We start from the raw sequence: 25,684 nt of genomic DNA, 5'->3' as shown, positions 1-25,684 counted from the left end.
TACCAAAAACAAAAAGGATGGTGGTTGTCGCATCATCATAGATCTGACCAAATTGAATACATTTGTACAATATATTCATTTTAAAATGGAAACCTTTGTTACTGCAAAACAATTGATTTCCAAAGGTTACTTCATGGCTAGCATCGGTTTAAAAGATGCTTACTATTCAGTGCCTATACGAGTTGACCACAGATGTTACTTAAAATTCAACTGGATGGGACAGCGGTGGCAGTATAGAGCGCTGCCAAATGGGTTAACATCAGCCCCCAGGCTGTTCACAAAAATTTTGAAACCAGCCCTAGCGTTTCTACGGAAACAAAAACACATGGTCATGGCATATCTAGATGACATACCTATGGTGGGCAAAACTTTGGAATTGGCCAAACAAACTGTAACAGCCACAAAACAGTTATTTGAAAAACTGAAGTTTATTATCCATCCAGTTAAATCTAAATTAACGCCTTCCACTACTATGGACTATTTGGGGTTCACCATTGACTCAGTTCACATGTCGGTGACTTTGCCAAAGGGAAAGACTATAGACTTAATAGAGGCTTGCAATAACCTCATTGACATCAGTAAACCGTCCATCAGATTGGTAGCAAAGGAAATTGGCAAAATGGTGGTTGCTTTTCCAGCCACACAATTTGGACCTTTACATTACCAACATTTACAGAGAGCAAAAATACAAGCACTCAAAATTAATGCTGGTCATTTTGACAGACCAATTAAGCTACCAATCAAAGCTATAATGGAACTAAAATGGTGGATAGATAACATTCAGCTTTGTTTCAATCCAATCATTATCAGCAACCCTTCTATGGTGCTACAAACTGATGCCAGTGCATTTGGTTGGGGTGCCACCAATTCCATCTCCTGTGGAGGTAGATGGACTGCTCAGGAGGCATCATTATTACTAACACTGGGAATGAACTACCTGGAAATGTTGGGTGCATTCTATGGCCTAAACTCATATTGTACTGGGTCATATCAATATGGTTAGACTACAGATTGACAATACCACCGTGGTAGCATATATCAACCACTTGGGTGGAAACAAATCAACATCATGTGACAATCTGGCTAATACAATTTGACAATGGTGTATCCAGAGAGATATTTGGATATCAGCTACTTACCTACCAGGTAAACTAAATTTAGTGGCAGACACCAGGTCACGCAAATTTAATGAAAACACCGAATGGATGTTGAATAAAAAAGTATTTGCTGATATTACAGCATGGTGTGGAACACCAGATATCGATCTATTCACATCCAGGCTTAATCACCAGTTATCAAACTATGTTTCGTGGGAACCAGACCCTGGGGCAGCGGCGACAGATGCATTTTCGCTGCATTGGGGGAAATTGTTTATTTATGCTTTCCCTCCTTTCTGCCTCATCAGGTGGTTATTAAGGAAAATACAGCAAGACTCTGCGTCTGGTATTTTGGTAGTACCCGATTGGCCTACTCAACCATGGTTCCCAGTGATACTGAACATGGTATTAGAACCATGTATCACCATCCCGAATTGACCAGACTTATTGGTTCATCCTGTAACAAGGGATAGCCACCCATGCCATAACTATTTGAATGTATTAATTTGTAGAGTCTAAAAATACCACTACTACAGCTGGGACTGACGAACCGAACAGTGAACATGATTTCGGCGGCCCACAGACAGTCCACCAAAAAACAGTATCTGGTCTATATCGGGTAATGGGAGATGTATTGTCAAAAAAACAGCATCACCTACAGAGAAATGAACATCCCGTCTGTTCTGGAATATCTGGCAGGCTTCCATTATGATGAGGGGCTCAGTTATAGTGACATCAACTGCGCCAGAAGTGCCTTATCAACTTATCTATGGCAAGGAACAGAGTGTCACTCTGTTGGGACTCACCCACTGGTAACAAAATTTATGAGGGGAATTTTTAATACCAATCCCCCAAGAACCAGGTACTCCCAAATATGGGATGTGAGTATTGTCCTGAAGATGCTCAGGAATTGATCTCCAGCAACAGCTCTGTCCCTACATAGACTGACATTAAAAACAGTCATGCTAATGGCTTTGGTCATGGCACAAAGGGTACAGTCATTACATAAATTAAGACTGGACAACATGACTTCATCATATGGAAATATTACGTTTCATATTTATGAATTAGTTAAGCAGAACAGACAGGGATCAGCAGGCCTCAATATAGAATTTAGGTCTTACCCAACAGATGATCGTCTCTGTATAGTAAGACATTTGTCGTTATACATGGAGAACACGAAAATCATCAGAGGCAATGAGAAGGCACTTTTAGTCAGCCATAAGCAACCACACAAAAGAGTGACGGTCCAGACCATCTCAAGATGGCTGAAACAGGTTCTAATACAGGCTGGGGTGGATACTAATATTTTAAAATCTCATTCCACCAGGGCTGCAACTACATCGGCAGCTATGCAGTTGGATGTACCAATGGACCTAAACCTCAAGACAGCAGGATGGTCAGGGGAAAAAACATTCCAACTATTTTATCATAAACCAGTCATTAAACCTGGAACATTTGCAGAAACAATTTTAAGATCTGTTATTTAATTTACCCCATAAATAGGGGCTATAATTTTGTGTTAATAAATTTCATTGATTTCAATGTCGGATTAATGTCTAAATTATGGTGACACAATTCCTCCTACAGTCATTAAGGCAGATATGATGCATGGGCTCGTTTCCACGGCATGAAATCACAGAGCTTTGAAATCCTGGTGGGGTTCTTCACGTATTCCCTCAACGTACTCCTCATAAAATAACGATCAAACTTCGAACTGGTAAGTTCTCGTTTAATCTTACTATTAAAAAGGGCTTCTTAAGATCCCTTTATACAAAGTTTTATGTTGCGAGTAGCTAATTTGGGGCCCCATTAAATCCCGCTGTATTTTTCTGGGCATATGGGGTACAAATCTACCGCAATGGAAACATTCCAAACCAGCGTGTTCCACAGAGTTCCACAGGATCCCACTCAAAAGCTGATTGGCCATTAATTTACAGCAATTGAACACTAAATTCCTTCCATTTGGCCTATAAATTAATGTAAATGAGATTTAAAAATCATGTTTTATTGTGAACTCTTTGTGAATGTTATTTGGACACAGGCTATTTAAAAATGTTCATCTTTTCTTAAGAAATGGATAGATGTTTAGATCTAATAATTGAAATTTGGAATTAGCTACAATTGGGTAACTAACTAATTATATGCTTTAATTTCAGGTCATTCAAGTAAGATTGTTTCATATTTGTTTCAGAATGCTTCAATCTATAATAACTGAAAATGTCTTTCAGTTCTCTTAATTTTTAAGAAAGTTATAGCCATTTCACTGTCCTCGATCACAGCTTTTGCATTAAAATGGAAAATCAATAGGGAACAAGATGCTAATTTCCGAGTATGAAAATGGCCATAACATTTTTAATACTGAAGATATGAAAGTAAATTAGGTGTCAAATTAAACTTATTTTTGTACTTTATCTGATGGGATAAATTGCAGACTTGATTTTTAAAATCTCAACATTTTGTAACATTGCTACATTTTCAGTCTGATTCTAGCTTTCTCTGATTTTATTTCAAATTTAAGCAGATGTATTTATTTTTATTTTTATCAAGCACTAGAGCAGCCTATTGCTATCAGCCCAGTTGGAACACACTATTCAATTGCCATGCTGTGGAAAATTCATTTATGTGTTTAGTGCATTTCTTGTAGTAAGTATTGCACTCAGTTACGTCTGATCACCTATTAACCCGGTATATAGACTCTCCTCACCGTTCACGCAGTGCCAGATTGTTCTCAGCATTCATGCAAGACTCTCCAGTGATTTCCCGACTGCCTACACAAATTCGAACCTGCCTGCCCCTGACCATTCTGTCCTGTCGTCTTCCCGGATATCACTTCAGCCTTCTGTCCCCGACCATGGCCTTTGTCCCGTACCTCCTGGTTTCTGTCTGCCTCTCTCCTGGGCTGTTTGGTGTATCCCTGCAATGGCTCCTCAACTTCCTGCCTGGCTTCGACTCTCCTTTCGTCTGTCCCTCGCTGGTTTGTTTGCATCGTGTGTTGGATCTCCTGGTTACCGGACCTTCCGCTACCTCGACTACGTCTCCTGCCTGCCCCTTTTCGGAACCCTCGCTCAATCCTGAGCCTCTGTGTGAGTACGGTGTACCCATTCCTGTGTTTCTAATCTGTGCTGCTATTGGGTCCAAGCTATACCCGTTACAACAACAGCCGTGTCCAATCTATGGCAACAAGGAGACAGAAGGTGATGATAGATGGGTGTTTTTGCACCTGGATGTCTGTGACTAATGATGTACCACAAGATTGGTCCTTGGACCTTGTTGTATGTAATCTACATGAATGTCTTAGAAGTGGATATGGGAGACAAGATCAATGTTCACAGATGACAAGATGATAAGTGAAGTTGTTGATAGTATGGACAGTGGTCTTATTCCGCAGAGGGATATCAATGTGTTGGTGAAATGGGCTGAGAAATGAAAGATGGAGCTTAATCCAGACAATTGTGAGGTGATGTGTTCTGTGGTGCAAATGAGGCTAGGACATACACCATGAATGACAAGCTCTGACAAAGTATTAAGAATATCTGATCTATGTAGGATTTAAACTTGAGCATGGGGCTTGCTGCTTACAGAGGCCCGAGAGCTGTCAGAGCGGTCGCAGAGGGAGGAGTACCCAAATCTGCAGTTTTCCAACGTTCCATTCGCATTTCAAAACAAGTGGGCTTGAGGAAGCCGCTGATTGGTGGAAGCAGACGAGGGAGCAGCTGATTGGGAGTCAGATCCCTGCTGATTTCTTCCAGCAGTTTGTATTGTATTATATTGTGCTTTGTATGGTATCCTAGGTAAGAGGGGAGTATGAGTGCCAGGGCAGTTTACTGTTCAGGATGTCAGATGTGGGAGGTCAAGGAATCTGATAGCCTTCCAGACTTCCACATCTGCGCCAGGTGCATCAAGATGGGGCTCCTAAGGGACCGTATTAGGAACCTGGAGCAGCAGCTCGATGACCTCCGTCTGGTCAGGGAGAGCGAGGAAGTCATTTAGAGGAGTTACAGAGAGGTGGTCACTCCAAGACCACAGGAGGCAGGCAAGTGGGTCACGGTTAGGAGGGACAAGGGGCAGAGGCAGGGACTAGAGAGTACCCTGGTGGCTGTACAACTTGACAATAAGTACTTCTGTTTGAGTACTGTTGGGGGGGACAGCCTACCTAGGGGTAGCAACAGCAGCCGGGCCTCCAGTGCAGAGACCGGTCCTTTTGCTCAGAAGGGTAAGGAAAAGAAGAGGAGGGCATTAGTAATAGGGGACTCTATAGTTAGTGGGTCAGACAGGCGATTATGTGGACGCAGTTGCGAGACCCGGATGGTAGTTTGCCTTCCTGGTGCCAGGGTCTGGGATGTGCCTGAATGCGTCCAAGAAATCCTGAAAGGGGAGAGAAGCCCGAGGTCGTGGTACATATAGGTACCAATGACAACGGTAGAAATAGAGAAGAGGTCCTGAAAGGAGAATTTAGGGAGTTAGGAGGAGAGTTAAAGAGAAGGACCGCAAAGGTAACAATCTCGGGATTACTGCCTGTGCCACGCGACAGTGAGAGTAGGAATGGAGCGAGGTGGAGGCTAAATGCGTGGCTGAAGGACTGGTGCAGAGGACAGTGATTCAAATTTCTGGATCATGGGACATCTTTTGTGGAAAAGAGATTACGAGGGGGTGGGTTTCTTAAATGTGAATATGTTAATGCTAGGAGCATTGTAAGAAAGGTGGATGAGCTTAGAGCCTAGATTGACACCTGGAAGTATGATGTTGTGGCGATCAGTGAAACATGGTTGCAGGAGGGTTGTGATTGGAAACTAAATATTCCAGGATTTTGTTGCTTCAGGTGTGATAGAATTGGAGGCGCAAGAGGTGGAGGTGTTGCATTGCTTGTCAAGGAAGATATTACAGCAGTGCTTTGGCAGGATATATTAGAGGGCTCGTCTAGGGAGGCTATTTGGGTGGACCTGAGAAATGGGAAAGGTGTACCGACACTTGTAGGGGTGTATTATAGACCGCCTAATGGGGAGCAAGAATTGGAAGAGCAAATATGAAAGGAGATCGCAGATATTAGTAGTAAGCACAAGGTAGTGGTTGTGGGAGATTTCAATTTTCCACACATAGACTGGGAAACACATTCTGTAAATGGGCTGGATGGTTTGGAGTTTGTAAAATGTGTGCAGTATAGTTTTTTGCAGTAATACATAGAGGTACCTACTAGAGAAGGGGCAGTGCTGGACCTCCTGTTAGGAAATGAGACAGGTCAGGTGGCGGAGGTATGTGTTGGGGAACACTTCGGGTCCAGTGATCACAATACCATTAGTTTCAATATAATTATGGAGAGGGTCAGAACTGGACCTAGGGTTGAGATTTTTGATTGGAGAAAGGCTAACTTTGAGGAGATGCGAACGGATTTAAAAGGAGTGAATTGGGAAATTTTATTTTATGGGAAGGATGTGGAGGAGAAATGGAGGACATTTAAAGATGACATTTTAAGAGTACAGAATCTTTATGTCCCTGTTCAGTTGAAAGGAAATAGTAAAAATTGGAACGAGCCATGGTTTTCAAGGAAAATTGGACACTTGGTTCGGAAAAAGAGAGATCTACAATAATTATAGGCAGCATGGAGTAAATGAGGTGCTTGAGGAGTATAAGGAATGTAAAAAGAATCTTAAGAAAGAAATTAGAAAAGCTAAAAGAAGATATGAGGTTGCTTTGGCAAGTAAGGTGAAAGTAAATCCAAAGGGTTTCTACAGTTTTATTAATAGCAAAAGGATAATGAGGAATAAAATTGGTCCATTAGAGCGTCCATTAGTGGATAGCTATCTGCAGAGCCAAAAGCGATGGGGGAGATATTGAACAATTTATTTTCTGCGGTATTCACCAAGGAGAAAGATATTGAATTATGTGAGGTAAGGGAAACAAGTAGAGTAGCTATGGAAACTATGAGATTCAAAGAAGAGGAAGTACTGACACTTTTGAAAAATATAAAAGTGGATAAGTCTCCAGGTTCTGACAGGATATTCCCTAGGACATTGAGGGAAGTTAGTGTATAAATAGCAGGGGCTATGACAGAAATATTTCAATTGTCATTAGAAACGAGAATAGTGTCGGAGGATTGGCGTACTGCGAATGTTGTTCCATTGTTTAAAAAGGGTTATAAGAGTAAACCTAGCAATTATAGACCTGTAAGTTTGACATCAGTGGTGGGCAAATTAATGGAAAGGATACTTAGAGATAATATATATATAAGCATCTGGATAAACAGGGTCTGATTAGGAACAGTCAAATGGATTTGTGCCTGGAAGGTCATGTTTGGCTAATCTTCTTGAATTTTTTTGAAGAGGTTACTCGGGAAATTGATGAGGGTAAAGCAGTGGATGTTGTCTATATGGACTTCAGTAAGGCCTTTGACAAGGTTCCTCATTTTTTTTTTTTTTTTTTATTAATCAAAAGATTTATTCAATTATTAAAAAATAATATTTACACTACAATAAAACAAGCCAGAACCCACCACAATAAATACAATACAAACATATATCCATAATAAACTACTATACAATTATGATACAATCCTTATTGAGGATACATTCAACACCCTGCGGAGCCCAGCAGTCCCGAAACTCCCTCAGGGTGCCCACAGACAGGGCGTATTCCCTTTCTAATCCCACCCGGGCACGGACGTAACCCCGGAAAAGGGGCAACAAGGTTCCTCATGGAAGGTTGTTTAAGAAGGTTCCATTGTTGGGTATTAATGGTGGAGTAGCAAGATGGATTCAACAATGGCTGAATGGGAGATGCCAAAGAGTAATGGCGGATGGCTTTTGTCAGGTTGGAGGCCGGTGACTAATGGGGTGCCACAGGGATCTGTGTTGGGTCCACTGTTGTTTGTCATGTACATCAATGAACTGGATGATGGTGTGGTAAATTGAATTAGTAAGTATGCAGATGATACTAAGATCAAGTCAAGTCAAGTTTATTTGTCACATACACATACGAGATGTGCAGTGAAAAGAAAGGATAGGTGGTGTTGTGGATAATGAAGTAGATTTTCAAAGTCTACAGAGAGATTTAGGCCATTTGGAAGTGGGCTGAAAGATGGCAGATGGTGTTTAATGCTGATAAGTGTGAGGTGCTACATCTTGGCAGGACAAATCAAAATAGGATGTACATGGTAAATGGTAGTGAATTGAGGAATGCAGTTGAACAGAGGGATCTAGGAATAACTGTGCACAGTTTCCTGAAGGTAGAATCTCATGTAGATAGGGTGGTAAAGAAAGCTTTTGGTGTGCTGGCCTTTATAAATCAGAGCATTGAGTATAGAAGTTGGGATGCAATGTTAAAATTGGACAAGGCATTGGTGAGGTTAATTCTGGAGTATGGTGTATAATTTTGGTTGCCTAATTATAGGAAGGATGTCAACAAAATAGAGAGAGTACAGAGGAGATTTACTAGAATGTTGCCTGGGTTTCAGCAACTAACTTACAGAGAAAGGTTGAACAAGTTAAATCTTTATTCTTTGGAGCGCAGAAGGTTAAGGGGGGACTTGGTAGAGGTCTTTAAAATGATGAGAGGGATAGACAGAGTTGACGTGCATAAGCTTTTCCCATTGAGAGTAGGGAAGATTCAAACAAGAGGACATGATTTGAGAATTAAGGGACAGAAGTTTAGGGGTAACATGAGGGGGGAACTTCTTTACTCAGAGAGTGGTAGCTGTGTGGAATGAGCTTCCAGTAGAAGTGGTGGAGGCAGGTTCGATTTTATAATTTAAAAATAAATTGGATAGGTATATGGACGGGAAACGAATGGAGGGTTATGGTCTGAGTGCAGGTAGATGGGACTAGGGGAGAATATGTGTTCGGCACGGACTAGAAGGGCCGAGATGGCCTGTTTCCGTGCTGTAATTGTTATATGGTTTATATGGTTATATGTAATGTGGAATATCGTGGATAATTGTACTTTAAATAGTGTTAGTTGTAATTCATAGAATCATAGAATCTAATAACATGGAAACAGCCCCCCTGTCCCAACATCCATGGCAACCAGTTTGCACTCTTCCATATTTGTCCCATCTCTCATGATCCATTACTGTCAATGCAGAAGTTACTTGTGTGATTTACCCAACACTTTTCATTACAACTATTTTAAAAGCAGTGAAGTACATGAAAGATGTCCGTGCACTTTCCACAGCATCATGAAGATGTAACAATCGCACATTGAACATGTCACATGGAAAGGGAAGCTTCAATATTAGCCGAGGGAGACGGAGTTATCCCACTGTCCATAATCCCAGGCACTGCACCACAGCAGAGTCTCCCACACATGCTATAAAGGAGGAGTGAGTGCTGGCAAATTGGACAATAATAAGTCACATCAAAATGTGACCATAATTCTAAATATGAAGAGCAAACCCTGAGTCGCTTACCACTGGGCTCCTGATAGTACGGAACTAAAAGCCGGGGCAGGTGTTGATGAAACAAACCACATCTCCAGTTCCCTCTGCCCCTCTCAACTTTCTGAATAACCAGATTCTGTGATTTCTCTTCCACGGTCAGTGTCTTTTCTCCAACACTTTTGTCATCACCATTGATCCAAACCAGTCTCATTGACTCAGTGACGTGAGACACAGAGCAGGTCAGGGTAACGTTGTCTCCCTCAGTCACTGCATCGGACGGTTCAGCTGTGACTGTGGAAACAAGCAGGTTGTTTAGATTTTAAACAATTAGTTCATCAGTGAAAACACTGGCAGCATTATGTCTCCTACCTTTCACTGTGATTAGATCAATGGTGAGAAATGGAGAAACTCCCACCTCGTTCACTGATGTGTCTTTTCCAAGATAACATTTGTAACATCTGGCATCTTGAAAGAAAACGGGGACAATCCTCAAACTGAAATCCTTGCCATCGAAGGGTTTCACTGACGTCACCAGTCGATTTCCGAAGTCGGCCCCTTTGACATTGATGGACTGAGAGTGTGTTGTTGATGCTAATACTTGCTGTTGTTGCTGTTGAAGGCGACGTGATGTCCAGGTCATGGCAGTACTGGAATCCCCACGACTGTTATAGCAAACCAGGTGAAGTTCACTATGATCTGTGCTGGAGCGGTAAACTGTGTATTTCGTTTTATATAAAGCTGTATCGGAGAGACAGGATAACTCATTTCAGTATTACAGTTACAACCACATTCTCATAAATAATTGTGGTGTTTTGTTCAGCTGATCAAGCTTCAAATGTAAATGCATTCTGCATCAAAACTCATCAGATCTTTACATAAACAAAATTTCCTGTAAAGTAGTAAATTGCAGTAAAGCTTGGATATTTCACAGACTGTCTGGGAATCTTCCGTGATGGAATGAAACCTCCCGGAAACTCCCGAGAGCGGCCCGGGAGGTGAATCTCTCTGTCAGTCTGCAGGAGGTGGTGCAGGTTCAGGCTGCGGACAGAAGCAGCCCAGAGGATGCCTGCGTGGGTGGGGCCTGATCCGGACAGGTTAGCAGCTCAAGTGGGTCGGGTCTTCCTGTCCCTTCATTCCTATTATTCCCACCATCCCTCTCCCATTCACACCCATTGATTCCCTGCCCTTCCCTCTTCCCCGTGTCCTGTTCCCAGCTCCATGCTGATCTGAAGCCCGAGTCTGCAGCAGCTGGAATCACTTCAAACAGTAGCGTGACTCAGAGAGAAGGGTCAGTGAGGGGAGGGGGGACGGATTGTTGTTCAGTGCTGATGTGTGCACCGGGACCCCAAGTGTGAGTGTGAGCAGCAAGTGCTGGTGGTTGTCATGGTGACTACACTTTCTATCTGACACTTTCACGTGAGTCCTGTATCAGTATCTCAGTCTCAGATACTGGAGCATTGATGGCAAGTTAAACTGACAAAATACTTTACTGAACGTTGCAGAAATACATCATCACTCCTGTGCTGTGTGTCTGTCACACAAAGACAAGCAGGCTGTTGCTCCACAGAGAGACTTTCTAGAAACTTCTCCCTGATCATTCAGCATTTTATACACGAGAGCAGTTGCTTGTCTACATTTCTTCACAGGGCGCACGCATACCATTCCAAGAAGCACCATGATACAAGTGTCTACTTGATATGTAATGGGAGGTGTTTACACTCACTGTTGTTTACAGTAAAATTTCCATTACTGGTGTGAACAATGTTTCCGTTTTCCTTCACTTCACACACATACAACTTCCCATCCTCCACTGTAACATGTCGGATCATCAGATAGACCGTGTTATTCAGGCGGATCTGATCAGTGTTGCTCCTGTTCTGCTGGGATGAGTCCATTGGTCTCCAGTGAAGACTGACTGTATCTGAGAGTCTGGAGATGGTGCAGCTGAGTGTGACGTCACTGCCCAGCAGAGGGCGATATGGACTTGCCTCAACTGTGAAAAACAGATGAATGAGATTCAGAGTGGGTAGTGGTGTGGAAAGTCCAATGACTGGGCTCAATCTCACCTCAGCTGAAAACCTTGACTCGCCCCTCATTCTTCTAAACTCCAACTAGTCCAAGCCCAGAGCCACAAACACTCCTGTTAAACTAATCATCACATGGGGCATATTCATAAACATTAGTTTTTTTTTTTGCATTACTTCATACTGCACTACAATCTCTGCACCTTTGTGCTGGTGTGCTTTAAGAAACATAGAAACATGGAAAATAGGTGCAGGAGGAGGCCATTCAGACCTCCGAGCCAGCACCGCCATTCATTGTGATCAGGGCTGATCGTCCCCAATCAATAACCCGTGCCTGCCTTTTCCCCATATCCCTTGATTCCATTAGCCCCTAGAACTCTATCTAACTCTCTCTTAAATCCATCCAGTGATTTGGCCTCCACTGCCCTCTGTGGCAGGGAATTCCACAAATTCACAATTCTCTGGATGAAAAATGTTTTCTCACCTCTGTCTTAAATGGCCTCCCCTTTATTCTAAGACTGTGGCTCCTGGTTCTGGAGCCCAAAATTGGGAACATTTTTCCTGCACCTAGCTGTGCAGTCCTTTTATAATTTTATATGTTTCTATAAGATCCCCTCTCTTGCTTCTAAACTCCAGTAAATACAAGCCTAGTCTTTTCAATCTTTCCTCATATGACATTTGTTGCATTTTGTTGCACTTGTTGCATTTTTTACAGTACCTTTCATTATAATTTACTCTGAACTTTATCTGAACAATTGATGTGTTTTATCCAAATGTATATGACAATTGACTAATATAAATCTAAATCTGAATGTGATATTGTTCAGACTACAGAGACATTGTGTGATCCACATGTTAGCATGGTTCACACATTTTGTGCACATAACATTCTTGACACTCATGCTGCATCCTGAGATTGTATAAATTCAAGTGTTTGTACATTGGATTTAGCTCCTCGGGGACTGGTGGCAGAACGTCCATGGATTGTAGTTCTATTCCACTTGCTGAGGAGAGCATATTGTTGGATCCAACTTCCCTTTCACTCTCAGCAAATGTTAAAGCAATGAACTAACCCCAATCCCTTTACACCTGTGGAGAATTATCTACAGGAGGCAAAGGCCTTGTCCATCCTCTGCTAAAGTTCTCAAGCTGTTGGATTGATTCTGAGTGGCACCAATTTTTAAAAGTAAACACATTTATTAACATTGAATTTTTCATTTTTTTTAATAATGAAAGGGTCTCTAATTCTACAAAGATGATTAGTTTTGATTCCTGAAGAGTCTCCACCCAGGAACTTGATCCGGGAACAGTTTTCCCGGTGCCTGTGTCGGGGAATATCAGCGTATTTCTGCACCAGTCCTGGTCTCCACATGGAGAAGTGAAGGAGAGCGCTGGCAGATTCACTACAGGAACTGTCAGCATGTTCGGGAATTCCTCGTTGTGCAACACGTGGTTGGAAGTCCTGAACCTGTTCATATTCACACAGGTAAATGCCGGCTGTTCCCATGGCACTGCTGGTGCAACCGTCAACACTCTGACCAGTGAATGCAACAAAGTTTAGATGTAACAGGATTGATAAATTTGTCCCTGTCATGTCTCCCCCGACCGCCCTCTCGGTGGGAACTTTCTGATTGAGTATAAGTTCCACAGATGGACTTCCTCTGGGATCTCAGTGAGGCATGGACCTGGTTCACTGGGTAAAATTGAGCAGCAGTATCACTGGGGATTCTCACCCCCGGGCCCACGGAATCAATGAAGAAAATCTTTCTCCCAATTGTATCAATGGAAGATTCACCAGGTGGAAGAAGTCTCACCATATCTCATCATTACACGTAACATTATTAACAGAGAACCACATTGTTGATCCACGTCTCGCCCACTCACCTTTGATCCCATATATTTCATATTGTTTCAGGATCAATTTCCTCGGATGTGTTTCAGTCAAGGTGAACAATCCCGACCATTTAAATGTGGGTTTTTTTATTGTCAGATTAACAGTACGGAGATCCACAACCACCTCCTGGTTCATAATGGTGTTTTCCCGGCCATTGCCCCACTGTTTGCTCCACGTGTCCCCGCCCTGGATACGGAGAGTTACCACTGTCTGTTTTCCCCGCCTCGAGTGCGGTTCCCATTCCCAGACAAGAGTGTCATTCCCAGGATTGTCTGGTCCTTTTAACACAATGTCGCCTTCATTATCCTTGAAATAAATCTGATTTCTGGTTTCTGTTGGAAAGAGGAAAAATTGAAGGAATAACATATTAAGCACATTTTCTCCACTCCATATCTATAAAAATTAATTTAAAATAAATTTCATTTATTTCCAGAATGTTTTGATCTCCCACAGAACCTCCAGTGAGACGGGCACAGTTTGTGAATAGATGTCTGGCTGGAATAACCTGGCCTGGTCCAGCGATACTTCATGACATGAGAAGAGTGAGTGGGAGAAAGATGGAGGTTTGTGTCAGGTCTCCAGCCGGTGTTCCCTGCGACTGGGTTTCCTGATGTGGGTAGAGATCAGCGGATCCTGTACACACCGCATCCCCGGCAATTGGCGGATAAACCTGGAACAGAATAAACACGCTCCTGCCTCCCTGTCTGCTCCTCACTCCTCATTATTTGTTGTCATGCACACTTGTCATTCGGCCCGCCAGGGAATGTAAGTAAGTAAGTAAATAAGTTTTATTTATATAGCACGTTTTAAGTCAACTTGCATTAACACCAAAGTGCTTTACATAAATTAAATAATAAGTTTCCATACAAACCATAGAAAAAGGTTAAAAAAAATAAAGAAAATGGACACAACATATTATAGAGTTCAACACAAACATCCCCCCACAGCAGAATCAAAAATCTCCACTTTGGGGAAAGGCACCAGAAAGTTAAGTCCTCTTCCTCTGTGAAACACCCGAGATCGGGGCCCATTTGTGCCCTTTCAACCAGTCCGATAAATTTCAGGGCCTTCTTGCCGGGAAAATGGAACTCTGGCGTCGGGTGAAACATTTCTCGGCGGCTTGGAAAGTCTGGAGCGGCTGCCTCTTCCCCGGATGTGTGTGACCCCCCCCCCCATGTTTTAAAAGCGATTTATTATGCCCCAAGCCGTCTGTCCCTGCGGCCGGGGTGGGGGGTGAATCATCCTGTGTGGGTGTCAGAGTCAGGGGGTTGGAGGGGGAAAGAGAGATGGGGGAGAGAGAGAAGATGAGAGAGAAAGAGAGAAGGGGAGAGAGAGGGGGGAGAGAGGTGCAGAGAGAGAGGGGGGGAGAAAGAGAGGGGGAGAGAGAGGGGGGGTAGAGAGAGAAGAGGGGAGAGAAAAAAGAGAGAGAGTAAAGGGGAGAGAGAAAAGGAGAGAAAGAGGGGACGTAGAGAGAGGGGGGGAGAGAGAAAGGGAGAGAGAGGGGAGAGCGAGGAGAAGGGAGAGAGAGGGTAGAGGGAGAAGGGGGGGAGAGAGAGAGATGGGAGAGAGGGGGAGAGAGAGAAGAGGGGAGAGAGAATTGGGAGACGGGAGCATGGGGTTCATTTTCCCACACAAGCCATAGATGACTGGGCAATCTGAACCCAAGCACCAAGTTGTAAGCTGCCGAAGATGTGCATCCCGTGGGACAGCCCCCACTCTCCCACGGCCACCCTCCGCGGTTGTGGGTCGACTGCAGCTGAGGTATGGGACAATGTTCATCCCTCCACAGTGGTGTTATGGACACGGGGATCTGGACCAATCGCTGACAAGTTCCGGCCCCCGGCAACATCATGTCCGTTATTTGACTTTTCTGTTGAGCGGCATTCTGTTCGTTGGCCTGTAGGCGACGCCGCCTAATCGGGTAGGTGGCGTTTCGGCATAGCGGCCATTCGGTGAGTTTGATTTAAGGCGTCGCAGCCTTTTGGTTAGTTGACTTTTAGGCATCCCACCCTTTCGTTTAGTTGGCGTTTCGGCTTTGTTTACATTCGGTTATTTGGCTTCCACTTCTTTGCTTTGGCTTCTCGTCCATTGGCGCCACGTCCGGGTACCGGAGGGACTTTACCAAGTGCCGTACTAAAATTACTGTAGACAATGCCATGTAAAATTCATGCCTACTGTCTTTAATTAGTCCATTTTGTTCCAAATGGGACTCAATTCTATCCCAAAGAATATTTTCCAATTGTTTCCTACCATTGTGATGTGAATCACTGTTCTTTAATTTGCTGAATTCTCTCTCCCCATTTTAAACAAATACACCATTTCAACTCCCATTCCCGTACTGATCTTTCAGTCCTTGGCCTCCTCCTTTGCCAGAGTGAGGCCACATACAAACTAAAAAAACCACACTTCATATTTCTCTTGGGTATCTGACAACTTAATGATATGAACATTGAATTCTTGACTTTCAGGCAATAAATCCCCAAACATCCATCCCACCTTTTTACTGACATATTTTATTTTATTTCATTTTTCCCCTTTTCCCTTGCTCCTCTCATCCCTGGAGATATCTGATACCTCACCTACATCCCCTAATTCCAGTTTCAGTTTCCTTCATTTATCCTTGTTTGCTTTCTCCTTGTTTACCGTCTTGATTTTAATGTAAGTATAAGAAGCCTTGGAGCTTTCTTTACTCCAAATTGCCATGACCATTTTGTGGCCTAATTTCTCCCTTCTAATCGTTCGCTTGAGTTCTTTCCTCCTTGCTTTATATTCCTCAATGGCCCTCTCTGCTATCATACTCTTGAACCTTGCATGTGTTTCCTTTCTATTTTTGACCAAATTTACAAATGTATTTGGTCATCCAAGGTTTTCTTACTTTGCCACTCTAATTCCTCTTCCTTACTTTGGGATTCAAAGTGTTCAGTTAGGGGGGGAATTCTACTCATCCAGTCCTGGATGTCCCACATGTAGTCTGGGAATGTGGAGACTATGGTAGGGTCGAGGGAGGTGCTAGCGAGGTCGAGCTGGTGTCCACATTCAACTTGTGGAAACAACGGTGAAACTTCAGGTGATGTCACCGAAGGGCAGTGTGAGGATGAGAAATAGGAGGGGTCCATGGTAGATTGTCAGAGGGTGCCCGAGGAACTGTGCCGGAGAATGAAGCAGGTAGTTCTCGCATGCGACAGGATCGATAAGTCAAGGGCAGTTCCACCGCCTGGACTGTGGTGGGGAGATGTTGGGGAGGATGGTGTGGACAACCATGTCACAGTGCTCACCGGGGGCCATTTCTGACTTTGAAAAGGGCCATGTTGGTGCAGGAGAAGGGGAGGGAGCTAATGGGAGAGGCCCAGAAATGGAGCTCCAGCAAGGATGGGGTGGATTTGTGGGACGTGGAGAGGAGAGCGAGATTGACAATGGGGTGCGGATTTACACAGACAATGATAAAGTAAAGCAACGTGATTGTGACCGGAGAAGAGAAAGCACTTACTCTGGTTGGAAACGGGTCGAAGCAGGAAAACAATGAAACCGATCATCAAACCAGCTGGCAAACTGCTGCAGATAAACCTGGGCTTCATCTTGTGGATTCCCTGTGGGAAATAACATCAAGTTTTAGACTGAGCCTGTTTGAGCCACATATCTTCAGTGCATTAGGAGTCCATGTTCATAGCTCACGGAAGGTGGCAACACAAGTAGTTAGGGTAGTGAAGAAGGCGTATGATATGCTTGCCATCAATGCTAAGCCCATTGAACGTAAGAGTGAGGAAGTGTCTTTTTTGTTTCTAAAGATAAAACTTCAATGGCAATTCTTTTGTTCTGATGCTGCTCACTGTGGGTCAAAGGCTGGATTATAAGGACAGGAATGTTGCCCCATCTCCCACACACTGTTACTGTGCTGAGGAATGAAGCATCGATATGTCAAAGTGAGGTCCATCATGGAATGTTGCCACCTGACCCACTACAGACTGCAGGAAAATGTGCTGAGGGATGAACTGAAGCTCGTTGCAACCAACATAAAAACTCTGAGGGGAAGGACCACAATCTAGGGACCTTCTACTGCTGGACATTGAGTGATGAGTCTGGTGGGAACACCCCTCATACAAAGAATATCAGCACAGGGGGCCACATGAGTGTTAAGGTTGTTTATTGTAAAGATAAATGTTAATGCTCTTGAGTATGACACTATTGAATGTAGAGACACTGAAAATGTTTTTACGTTGTTTTAGATTTGTATAAAACAAGGAACTGCAAATTCTGGTTTACCAAGGAAAGACACAAAATAATAGAGGAACTCAGCAGGTCAGGCAGCATCCGTGGAGAACATGGCTAGGTGATGTTTTGGGTCAGGACCGTTTTCTTCAAAAATAGTTTTGTAAATGGCTTTTATTCTGCCTAAAGTTTATTTAAAAATTTTAAAAGAAATGTGAGGTTAGAAGGGCACAAGGTGGCATTATTGTATTTTCCAAGCTCATTCAGAAGATAATATCACATTCAGGACCAGAAGCAAAATTCAGAGCAATGGTTAAGGCTGCATTAAGAGCTTTCATGCAATGATTTGTCTATTTTGAGCTCTGGGCTATTTAACTTCCTGCTTTTTTCTCAACTAGGGGGGTAGGAGGCAACCGTGGCTGACAAGAGAAGTTAGGGATAGAATAAAACTAAAAGAAAAGATGTATAACACAGCAAAGAGTAGCCGGAAGCCAGAGGATTGGGGAACTTTCATAGGACAACAGAAGGTAACTAAACAGGCAATACGAGCTGAAAAGATGAAGTACAATGGGAAGCTGGCCAGGAATATAAAGAAGGACAGTAAAAGCTTCTTTAGATATGTTAAGGGAAAAAGAGTAGCAAAGTCAAATGTGGGCCCCTTGAATGCAGACATGGGTGAAATTATTATGGGTAACAAGGAAATGGCAGAAGTGTTGAACAGGTACTTCGGATCTGTCTTCACTAAGGAAGTCACAAACAATCTCCCAGATGTACTGGAGGACAGGGGATCTAAGGGGGTAGAGGAACTGAAAGAAATTTTCATTAGGCGAGAAATAGCATTGGGTAGGCAAATGGGACTGAAGGATGATAAATCCCCTGGGCCTGATGGTCTGCATCTCAGGGTCCTCAGGAAGGTGGCTCCAGCAATAGTGGACACATTGGTGATCATTTTCCAATGTTCAATAGATTCAGGATCAGTTCCTGTGGATTAACCATATAACCATATAACCATATAACAATTACAGCACGGAAACGGGCCATCTCGGCCCTACAAGTCCATGCCGAACAAATTTTTTTCCCCTTAGTCCCACCTGCCTGCACTCGTACCATAACCTTCCATTCCCTTCTCATCCATATGCAGGATAGCTATCCACAGTTATCCCACTTTTCAAGAAAGGAGAGATAAAATGGTGAATTACAGACCAGTTAGCTTGACCGGTAGTGGGAAAGATGATAGTCAATTATTAAAGATGTGATAATGGGGCATTTGGATATCAGTAAAAGGATTAGTCCAAGTCAACATGGTTTTATGAAAGGGAAATCATGCTTGACTAATCTTCTGGAATTTTTTGAGGATGTGACAAGTAATATGGATGAAGGGGTGCCAGTGGATGTAGTGTATCTAGACTTTCAGAAAACCTTTGATAAGTTCCCGCACGGGAGACTGGTGACTAAAATTGGAGCGCATGGTATTGGGGGTATTGAGGTTACCCTTATTATTCTTATATGTTTCAATGAGATATCCTCTCATCCTTCTAAACTCCAGAGTGTAAAAGCCCAGCTGTTCCATTCTCTCAGCATATGACAGTTCCGCCATCACGGGAATTAACCTTGTAAACCTACGCTGCACTCCCTCAACAGCAAGAATGTCCTTCCTCAAATTAGGGGACCTAAACTGCACACAATACTCCAGGTGTGGTCTCACTAGGGCTCTGTACAAGTGCAGAAGGACCTCTTTGCTCCTATATTCAATTTCTCTTGTTATAAAGGTCAACATGCCATTCGCTTTCTTCACTGCCTGCTGTACCTGCATGCTTACTTTCATAGACTGATGTACAAGGACCCCCAGATCCCATTGTACTTCCCCTTTTCCCAACTTGATGTCGTTTAGATAGTAATGTGCCTTCCTGTTTTTGCTACCAAAGTGGATAACCTCACATTTATCCGCATTGAAATTCATCTGCCATGCATCTGTCCACTCCCCCAACCTGTCCAAGTCACCCAGCATTCTCATAGCATCCTCCTCACAGTTCACACTGCCACCCAGCTTTGTGTCATCTGCAAACTTGCTAATATTACTCTGAATCCCTTCATCCAAATCATTGATTTACATTGTAAATAGCTGCGGTCCCAGCAACGAGCCTTGCGGTACCCCACTAGTCACTGCCTGCCATTCTAAAAGGGACCCGTTAATCCCTATTCTTTGTTACCTGTCTGCCAACCACTTCACTATCCATGTCAGCATGCTACCCCCTATACCATGTGCTCTAATTTTGCAGGATATTTGTTTGTCTCCTCCTTAGTGAAGACAGGTCCAAAGTACCTGTTCAACTAATCTTCCATTTCCTTGTTTCCCATAATAAATTCATCTTTTTCGGTCTTCAAGGGTCCAACTTTGGTCTTAACTAATTTTTTCCTCTTCACATACCTGAATAAGCTTTTACTATCCTACTTTATATTCTTGGCTAGCTTACCTTCGTACCTCATCTTTTTTTCCCGTATTGTCTTTTTGGTTATCTTCTGTTGTTCTTTAAACATTACCCAATCCTCTTGTTTCCCGCTCATTTTTGCTACGTTGTACTTTATCGCTTTAAATTTTGCACTGTCCCTGACTTCCCTTGTCAGCCATGGTCGTTCCATTCTCCCATTGGAATCTTTCTTCGTCCTAGGATTGAACTGAACCTGCACCTGCTGTATTATTCCTAGAAATATCTGCCATTTTTGTTCCAATGTCATCACTGCTAGTGTATCTTTCCAGTCAACTTTGGCCAGCTCCTCCCTCATGGCCCCATAGTCCCCTTTATTCAACTGCAACACTGACACCTCCGATCCACCCCTCTCCCTCTCCAATTGTAGATTAAACCTAACCATGTTATGGTCACTGCCTCCTAATGGTTCCTTAACCTCGAGGTCCTTAAATCCAGTTCATTACATAACACTAAATCCAGAATTGCCTTCTCCCTGGTAGGCTCCAAGACAAGCTGTTCTAAGAATCCATCATGAAGGCACTTTCTTGGGGTCTAGTACCAACCCGATTTTCCCAATCTACCTGTTTGTGGAAATCTCCCATAACAAGCACAGCATTACTTTTGCTACATGCCAATTCTAACTCCTGATTTAACTTGCACCCTATGTCCAGGTTACTGTTTGGGGGCCTATAGATTAGTCCCCTTATGGTCTTTTTACCCTTACAATTCCTTAGTTCTATCCACATCTCCTGTTTCAATGTCATCCCTTGCAAGGGACTGAATTACATTCCTCACCAACAGGGCAACCACACCCCCTCTGCCCACCTGTCTGTCTTTTTGATAGGAGGTATACCCTTGAATATTCAGTTCCCAGCCCTGGCCCTCTTGCAGCCATGTCTCAGTAATTCCCACAACATCATACTTGCCAGTTTCTAACTGAGCCTCAAGCTCATCCACTTTATTCCTTATACTTCGCGCATTTATATACAGCACATTGACCTCCTTATTCACTTCCCCCCTCGCACTGCTCGCAATTGGCCCAGACCTTACTCTGTTCTCCATTCTCGAGCTTTCCTTACCATTAATTCGAGAATCTTTTGTAATCAAAATAGAGGAGGTGGAGAGGCTTTTCAGAAGACAGAAAAGCTGTAAATCGCCAGGACCTGACAATGTTTCCCCCTCTACTCTCATGCTCTGTGCCAAACAACTGGAACCGGTCTATACAGACATGTTTAACCAGTCCCTGCAAGCATGTACAGACCCTGCCTGCTTCAAAGTCTCCACTATTGTCCCTGTACCCAAAAAGGCAAAGATTACTTGTCTTATTGACTACAGGCCTGTCACACTGACTTCTGTAGTCATGAAGACCCTTGAAAGGCTTGTGCTGGTCATGCTGAAAAATATCCCAACCCCTCTGCTGGACCCTATGCAGTTTGCAAGTCGGGCCAATAGATCTGTGGATGATGCAGTCAACCTGGGCCTGCACTTCATCCTACAGCACCTAGACCGCCAGAGGACCTATGCGAGGATCCTGTTTGTTGATTTTAGCTCTGCATGCAACACCATTGTGCCAGAGCTACTACACTTCAAATTTTCCGAGTTGACTGTGCCTGAACCGGTACAGTCTGTTGGTGGATCACCAGCTTCCTGACAGACAGGTGAGGCTGGGAAAGCACATCTCGGACCCGCAAACGCTCAGCATAGAAGCACCGCAATGCTGCGTACTCTCTCCTCTCCTCTACTCTCTCTACACCAACGATTGCACCTCTCAGACCTCCATAGGCACCTCTGTCAAATTTCTCATGTTTGCGGCTGACACAACCCTGATTGGACTGATCCAGGATGGGGAGGAATCTGCCTACAGACAGGAAATTTCACAGCTGGTGTCCTGGTGCCATCGCAACAACCTAGAGCTCAATGCTCTTGAATTGCTCAGTGGAATTGATTGTAGACTTTAGGAGAGCTTCCCCTCCCCTCACCCCACTCACCATCAACAACACCACAGTCACATCTATGGAATCTTTTAAGTTCCTGTGAACCATCATCTCCAAGGACCTTAAGTGGGGGACTACCATCGACTCCACAGTCAAAAAGGCACAACAGAGGATGTACTTCCTACGGCAGCTGAGGAAGCACAATCTGCCACAGACAATGATGGTCCAATTTTACACGGCCATCGTAGAGCCTGTTCTCACCTTCTCCATCATAGTCTGGTTTGGCTCAGTCACCAAGCACGACACCTGAAGGCTGCAGCGAATCATCCGATCAGCTGAGAAGGTTATTAGCTGCAACCCTCCCTCCAAGATACAAGATACAAGACACATTTATTTGTCACATGTGCCAGTTGGCACAGTGAAATGTGATCACCATACAGTCATACAATAAAAATAAAGAACACAACACACGATAGAGTTCAACATAAAACATCCCCACCCAGCAGAATCAAAAGTTTCCCACTGTGAGGGAAGGGACCAAAGTCAGTCATCTTCCTCTAATGTTCCTGATGTTCACCCGTGGTCAGGGCCTCCCCGAGCCCTCCGCTGTCGCCGCTCCGGGCAGCCCGATGTTCAGGCTCAATCACCGGGATGTTGGCATTCCGACATCGGGACTGGAGGAACTCCTCAGCGACCTGGACATCCGAGTCGGGCACCTTCTACCGGAGTTTGCGGCTCCCAAAGTCCTCAGGCCGTGCTGGGTGGAGATGCAACGCTGGTGGCCCTCGGCAAAGGACTACAGAGACTCTGCGATGTTGTTCAGCACCGCCCGCGCTGGAAGCTCTCCCAAACCACAGCTCAGCGATGTTGGAGCAGCAGCCCAACGCTCCGGAGCTTCAAACTGCGTTCCACGTAGGCATTGCCTGCTCCGCAGTGAATCCAGCGCTGCACCACCGCTGTTGAAGCTCTGGTCCGGTTCCCGGTCCCCAGCAGGAAAGGTAGTTGTAGGCCACGAGGAGGGGGGATGGGGGGGTGGGAGGGCGAGGACGCGACTCGGAGAAATTGTCGGATCCTTGCCAGGAAGCGACTGGGGGACAGTTTCCCCCTTACCTTTCCCTCCTCCCCCGCATAGAAAATTTAAAGATTCCCCAAAACAAACTGTAAACTGAATAACATTTTTAAAAAAGATTGAAAAACAAACGGACTGTAGGCAGAGGCTGCCTTCAATGCGGCACCCCTAGTGGATTATTGAACTGTACACTGCAAGAGCCAGGAAGTTAGCGGGCAAGATCATCTCTGACCCCTCTCAACCTGGCCACAAACTCTTTGAATCACTTCCCTCTGGAAGGCTACTCCGGACTGGCAATGCTGCCACAGCCTGATATAAAAACAGTTTTTATCCACGAGTAGTTGCTCTACTCAACTGCCATAAATCTTTAGCCTGCCTTTGATCTGGTATTTTGTTGGTCCATATGCTTGATCAATGGTGTTTTATCATTAATGTTTTATTATTATTAATGTTTACTGTTTTCTGAGTCATTCGTAACTGTCACTGTATGTCATGTTGTTACTTGTGGGTGGAGCACCAAGGCAAATTCCTTGTATGTAAATACTTGGCCAATAAACTTACTTACGTACTTATTGAAACATGCAGGAGTGGATTATTTGGCACTTTGAGCCTGTTCTGTCATTCAACACAACCTTCTCTGTCAATCCCATATTACAATTCTGTGCCTATAATCATTGATGCCATTTGTGTCAAAAAAAAAATCTATCCCCTAGATTTCCCCTGGATTCAGTTACTTGTCATCAACCATTTTTTCCGTGGGGTGAATTTTAAAGGCTTACTATATTCAGAATGAAGAAATGTTTCCACATCTCAGCCCTTCAGGTCTGAAGTCTGCGACCCCTTGTTCTAGATCCTCCAGTCGCTGAAAAAAATCCTTACATATGGAGTTTGTCTAGCTCTGCCTGAATGTTGTTGGATTTAGTGAGGTCCCATTTATGTCTACCAAATGCCAGTGACTACTGGCCCAGTGGCTCCTCCTCTCCTCACACGTTAGCCTTGACATTCCAAGAATCAGTCTGGTCAGCTTTGGCTGAATTCCTTCTGTGGCAGGAAAACCCTTTATCGGGTAAGGAAAACAAAACAGTACACCAAAGGGGTGCTCAGGAATATCCTGTAATATGGCAACAAGACATCTTGTTACTGTGCTCAAAACCTCCAGAAGAGAAGACAAACAAATATCACTTGCCCACATACTGCATGCTGCATCACATGTCTGTTTTCAGTGACTAGTGCACAAAGACGCAGATATCTTCAGATATCTTTATCAATATTTCTGAATCGATCACAATTCATATAGTTCTGTCTTTCAGCTTTTTCAACAAAACATCATGTTTATCCACAATATTATGGATCGGAAATGTATGGAGGGGCATGGGTTAGCTGCAGGCTGTTGGGACTGGCTCAGATAGATAACTTGGTCAGCATGTATGCATTGGGCCGATGGACCTATTTCCATACTGTACAGCTCTATGACTCTATGCCGCATCTGTGTGTATATTTGGACACAAGCTCAAATGACTGAGATCACCTAGAAATCTCTTTGCATCCTTTGCTTCTCCTAATTACTCTCAGTTTCATGTAATCAAACTTCGAAATATTAAATTTACTTCCTTGTCAAAATCATTAATGTACTTTGAAAATAACAAGTTCATACAAAGGTTTCAATGACGGCTCATTAGTCACCATGTGCCGCCCAAAAGAAGTCTCGGTTCCCAGCCTGCCAAAGAATTTTCAATCCATCCCAGTGGAACATTGCCAAATTCACATATTTTAATATTCCTTGTTGATCTTTTATGCACAACTTTATCAAAGACTTTCTGAAAATTCAACACATCCACTTTTTGTCCCTGAAGCAAAAAAAAAACTCCTGGAGGAACTAGCGGCTCAGGCAGCGTCTGTAGATGAAAATTATTAATCCAACAATTACTTTTTTTTAAAGATCAAAACATTGTTTTGGAAAACAGAAACAACAAACAAGGTTAGATATTGAAATCGTTTCATACAGCAGGTAGAAAACAGGAAATTTGAAATGTGGGAAAGAATAAAATGCATGCGAATAGTCAAGAGAAACACCGCTATTTTAGATTTTAATCAGTCGGATGTAGCAAAAATAATTTGTTCTCTTTTTAGTCAAGACACCATCATTGCAATAGGAGAACACATTTAAAAATAAAATTTGAAGAAGTACATCAGTTTTGCAAACTACATTTCATTCATTTAATCCCGTTCATTTAATCCATTATTACTAATGAAGAATAATGTCTGAAGTTTACCGACCTTCTGCAGAGGAATTTGTTTGGAATTCTGGAGAAGCAGCAACGTGGCTTTGAGCCAGCACAGGACAAGCTGAGGTTCCCTCACTCTGCACAGTAACTGACGCTGCCTCTTGTCAAACTAAATGACACTCCCCCTCCAGCTCAGGGTTCCGGCACCACTGGTGTTGATACAAATGGGTTAAGATATAGAATTATACAACTAATAAAGAGAGAGACGTTTAAAATGGGAAAGTTCTGAGCTCAAGGACATTTCATCTGGAATCAAAATTGCACCTTTGCGATTTTGAACATTTCAAATGGATCTCAAATGGGAGAGCTCCAGGTGCTTTGCTGAATTCTGCTGGG

The 25,684-nt window shown here is 43.5% G+C and overlaps 1 protein-coding gene across 1 annotated transcript; it reads right to left on the bottom strand.

Annotated features, from left to right (window-relative positions):
* Positions 1-7,575: 7,575 nt before the first annotated feature.
* Positions 7,576-25,410, bottom strand: LOC129701498 (uncharacterized). Its single transcript, XM_055642724.1, has 6 exons — positions 25,341-25,410; positions 16,874-16,973; positions 13,377-13,718; positions 11,192-11,461; positions 9,838-10,206; positions 7,576-9,759 (listed from the first exon to the last, which is right to left on the bottom strand). Exons 2-6 carry the CDS (start codon positions 16,959-16,961, stop codon positions 9,299-9,301), a joined length of 1,530 nt encoding a protein of 509 aa, XP_055498699.1. The 5' UTR covers positions 16,962-16,973; positions 25,341-25,410; the 3' UTR covers positions 7,576-9,298.
* Between the last annotated feature and the right edge of the window lie 274 nt (positions 25,411-25,684).

The sequence above is a fragment of the Leucoraja erinacea genome, chromosome 11, assembly GCF_028641065.1.
Source record: "Leucoraja erinacea ecotype New England chromosome 11, Leri_hhj_1, whole genome shotgun sequence".
NCBI classification, from domain to species: Eukaryota; Metazoa; Chordata; class Chondrichthyes; order Rajiformes; family Rajidae; genus Leucoraja; species Leucoraja erinaceus.
This window is presented reverse-complemented; position numbering and strand designations above follow the sequence as displayed.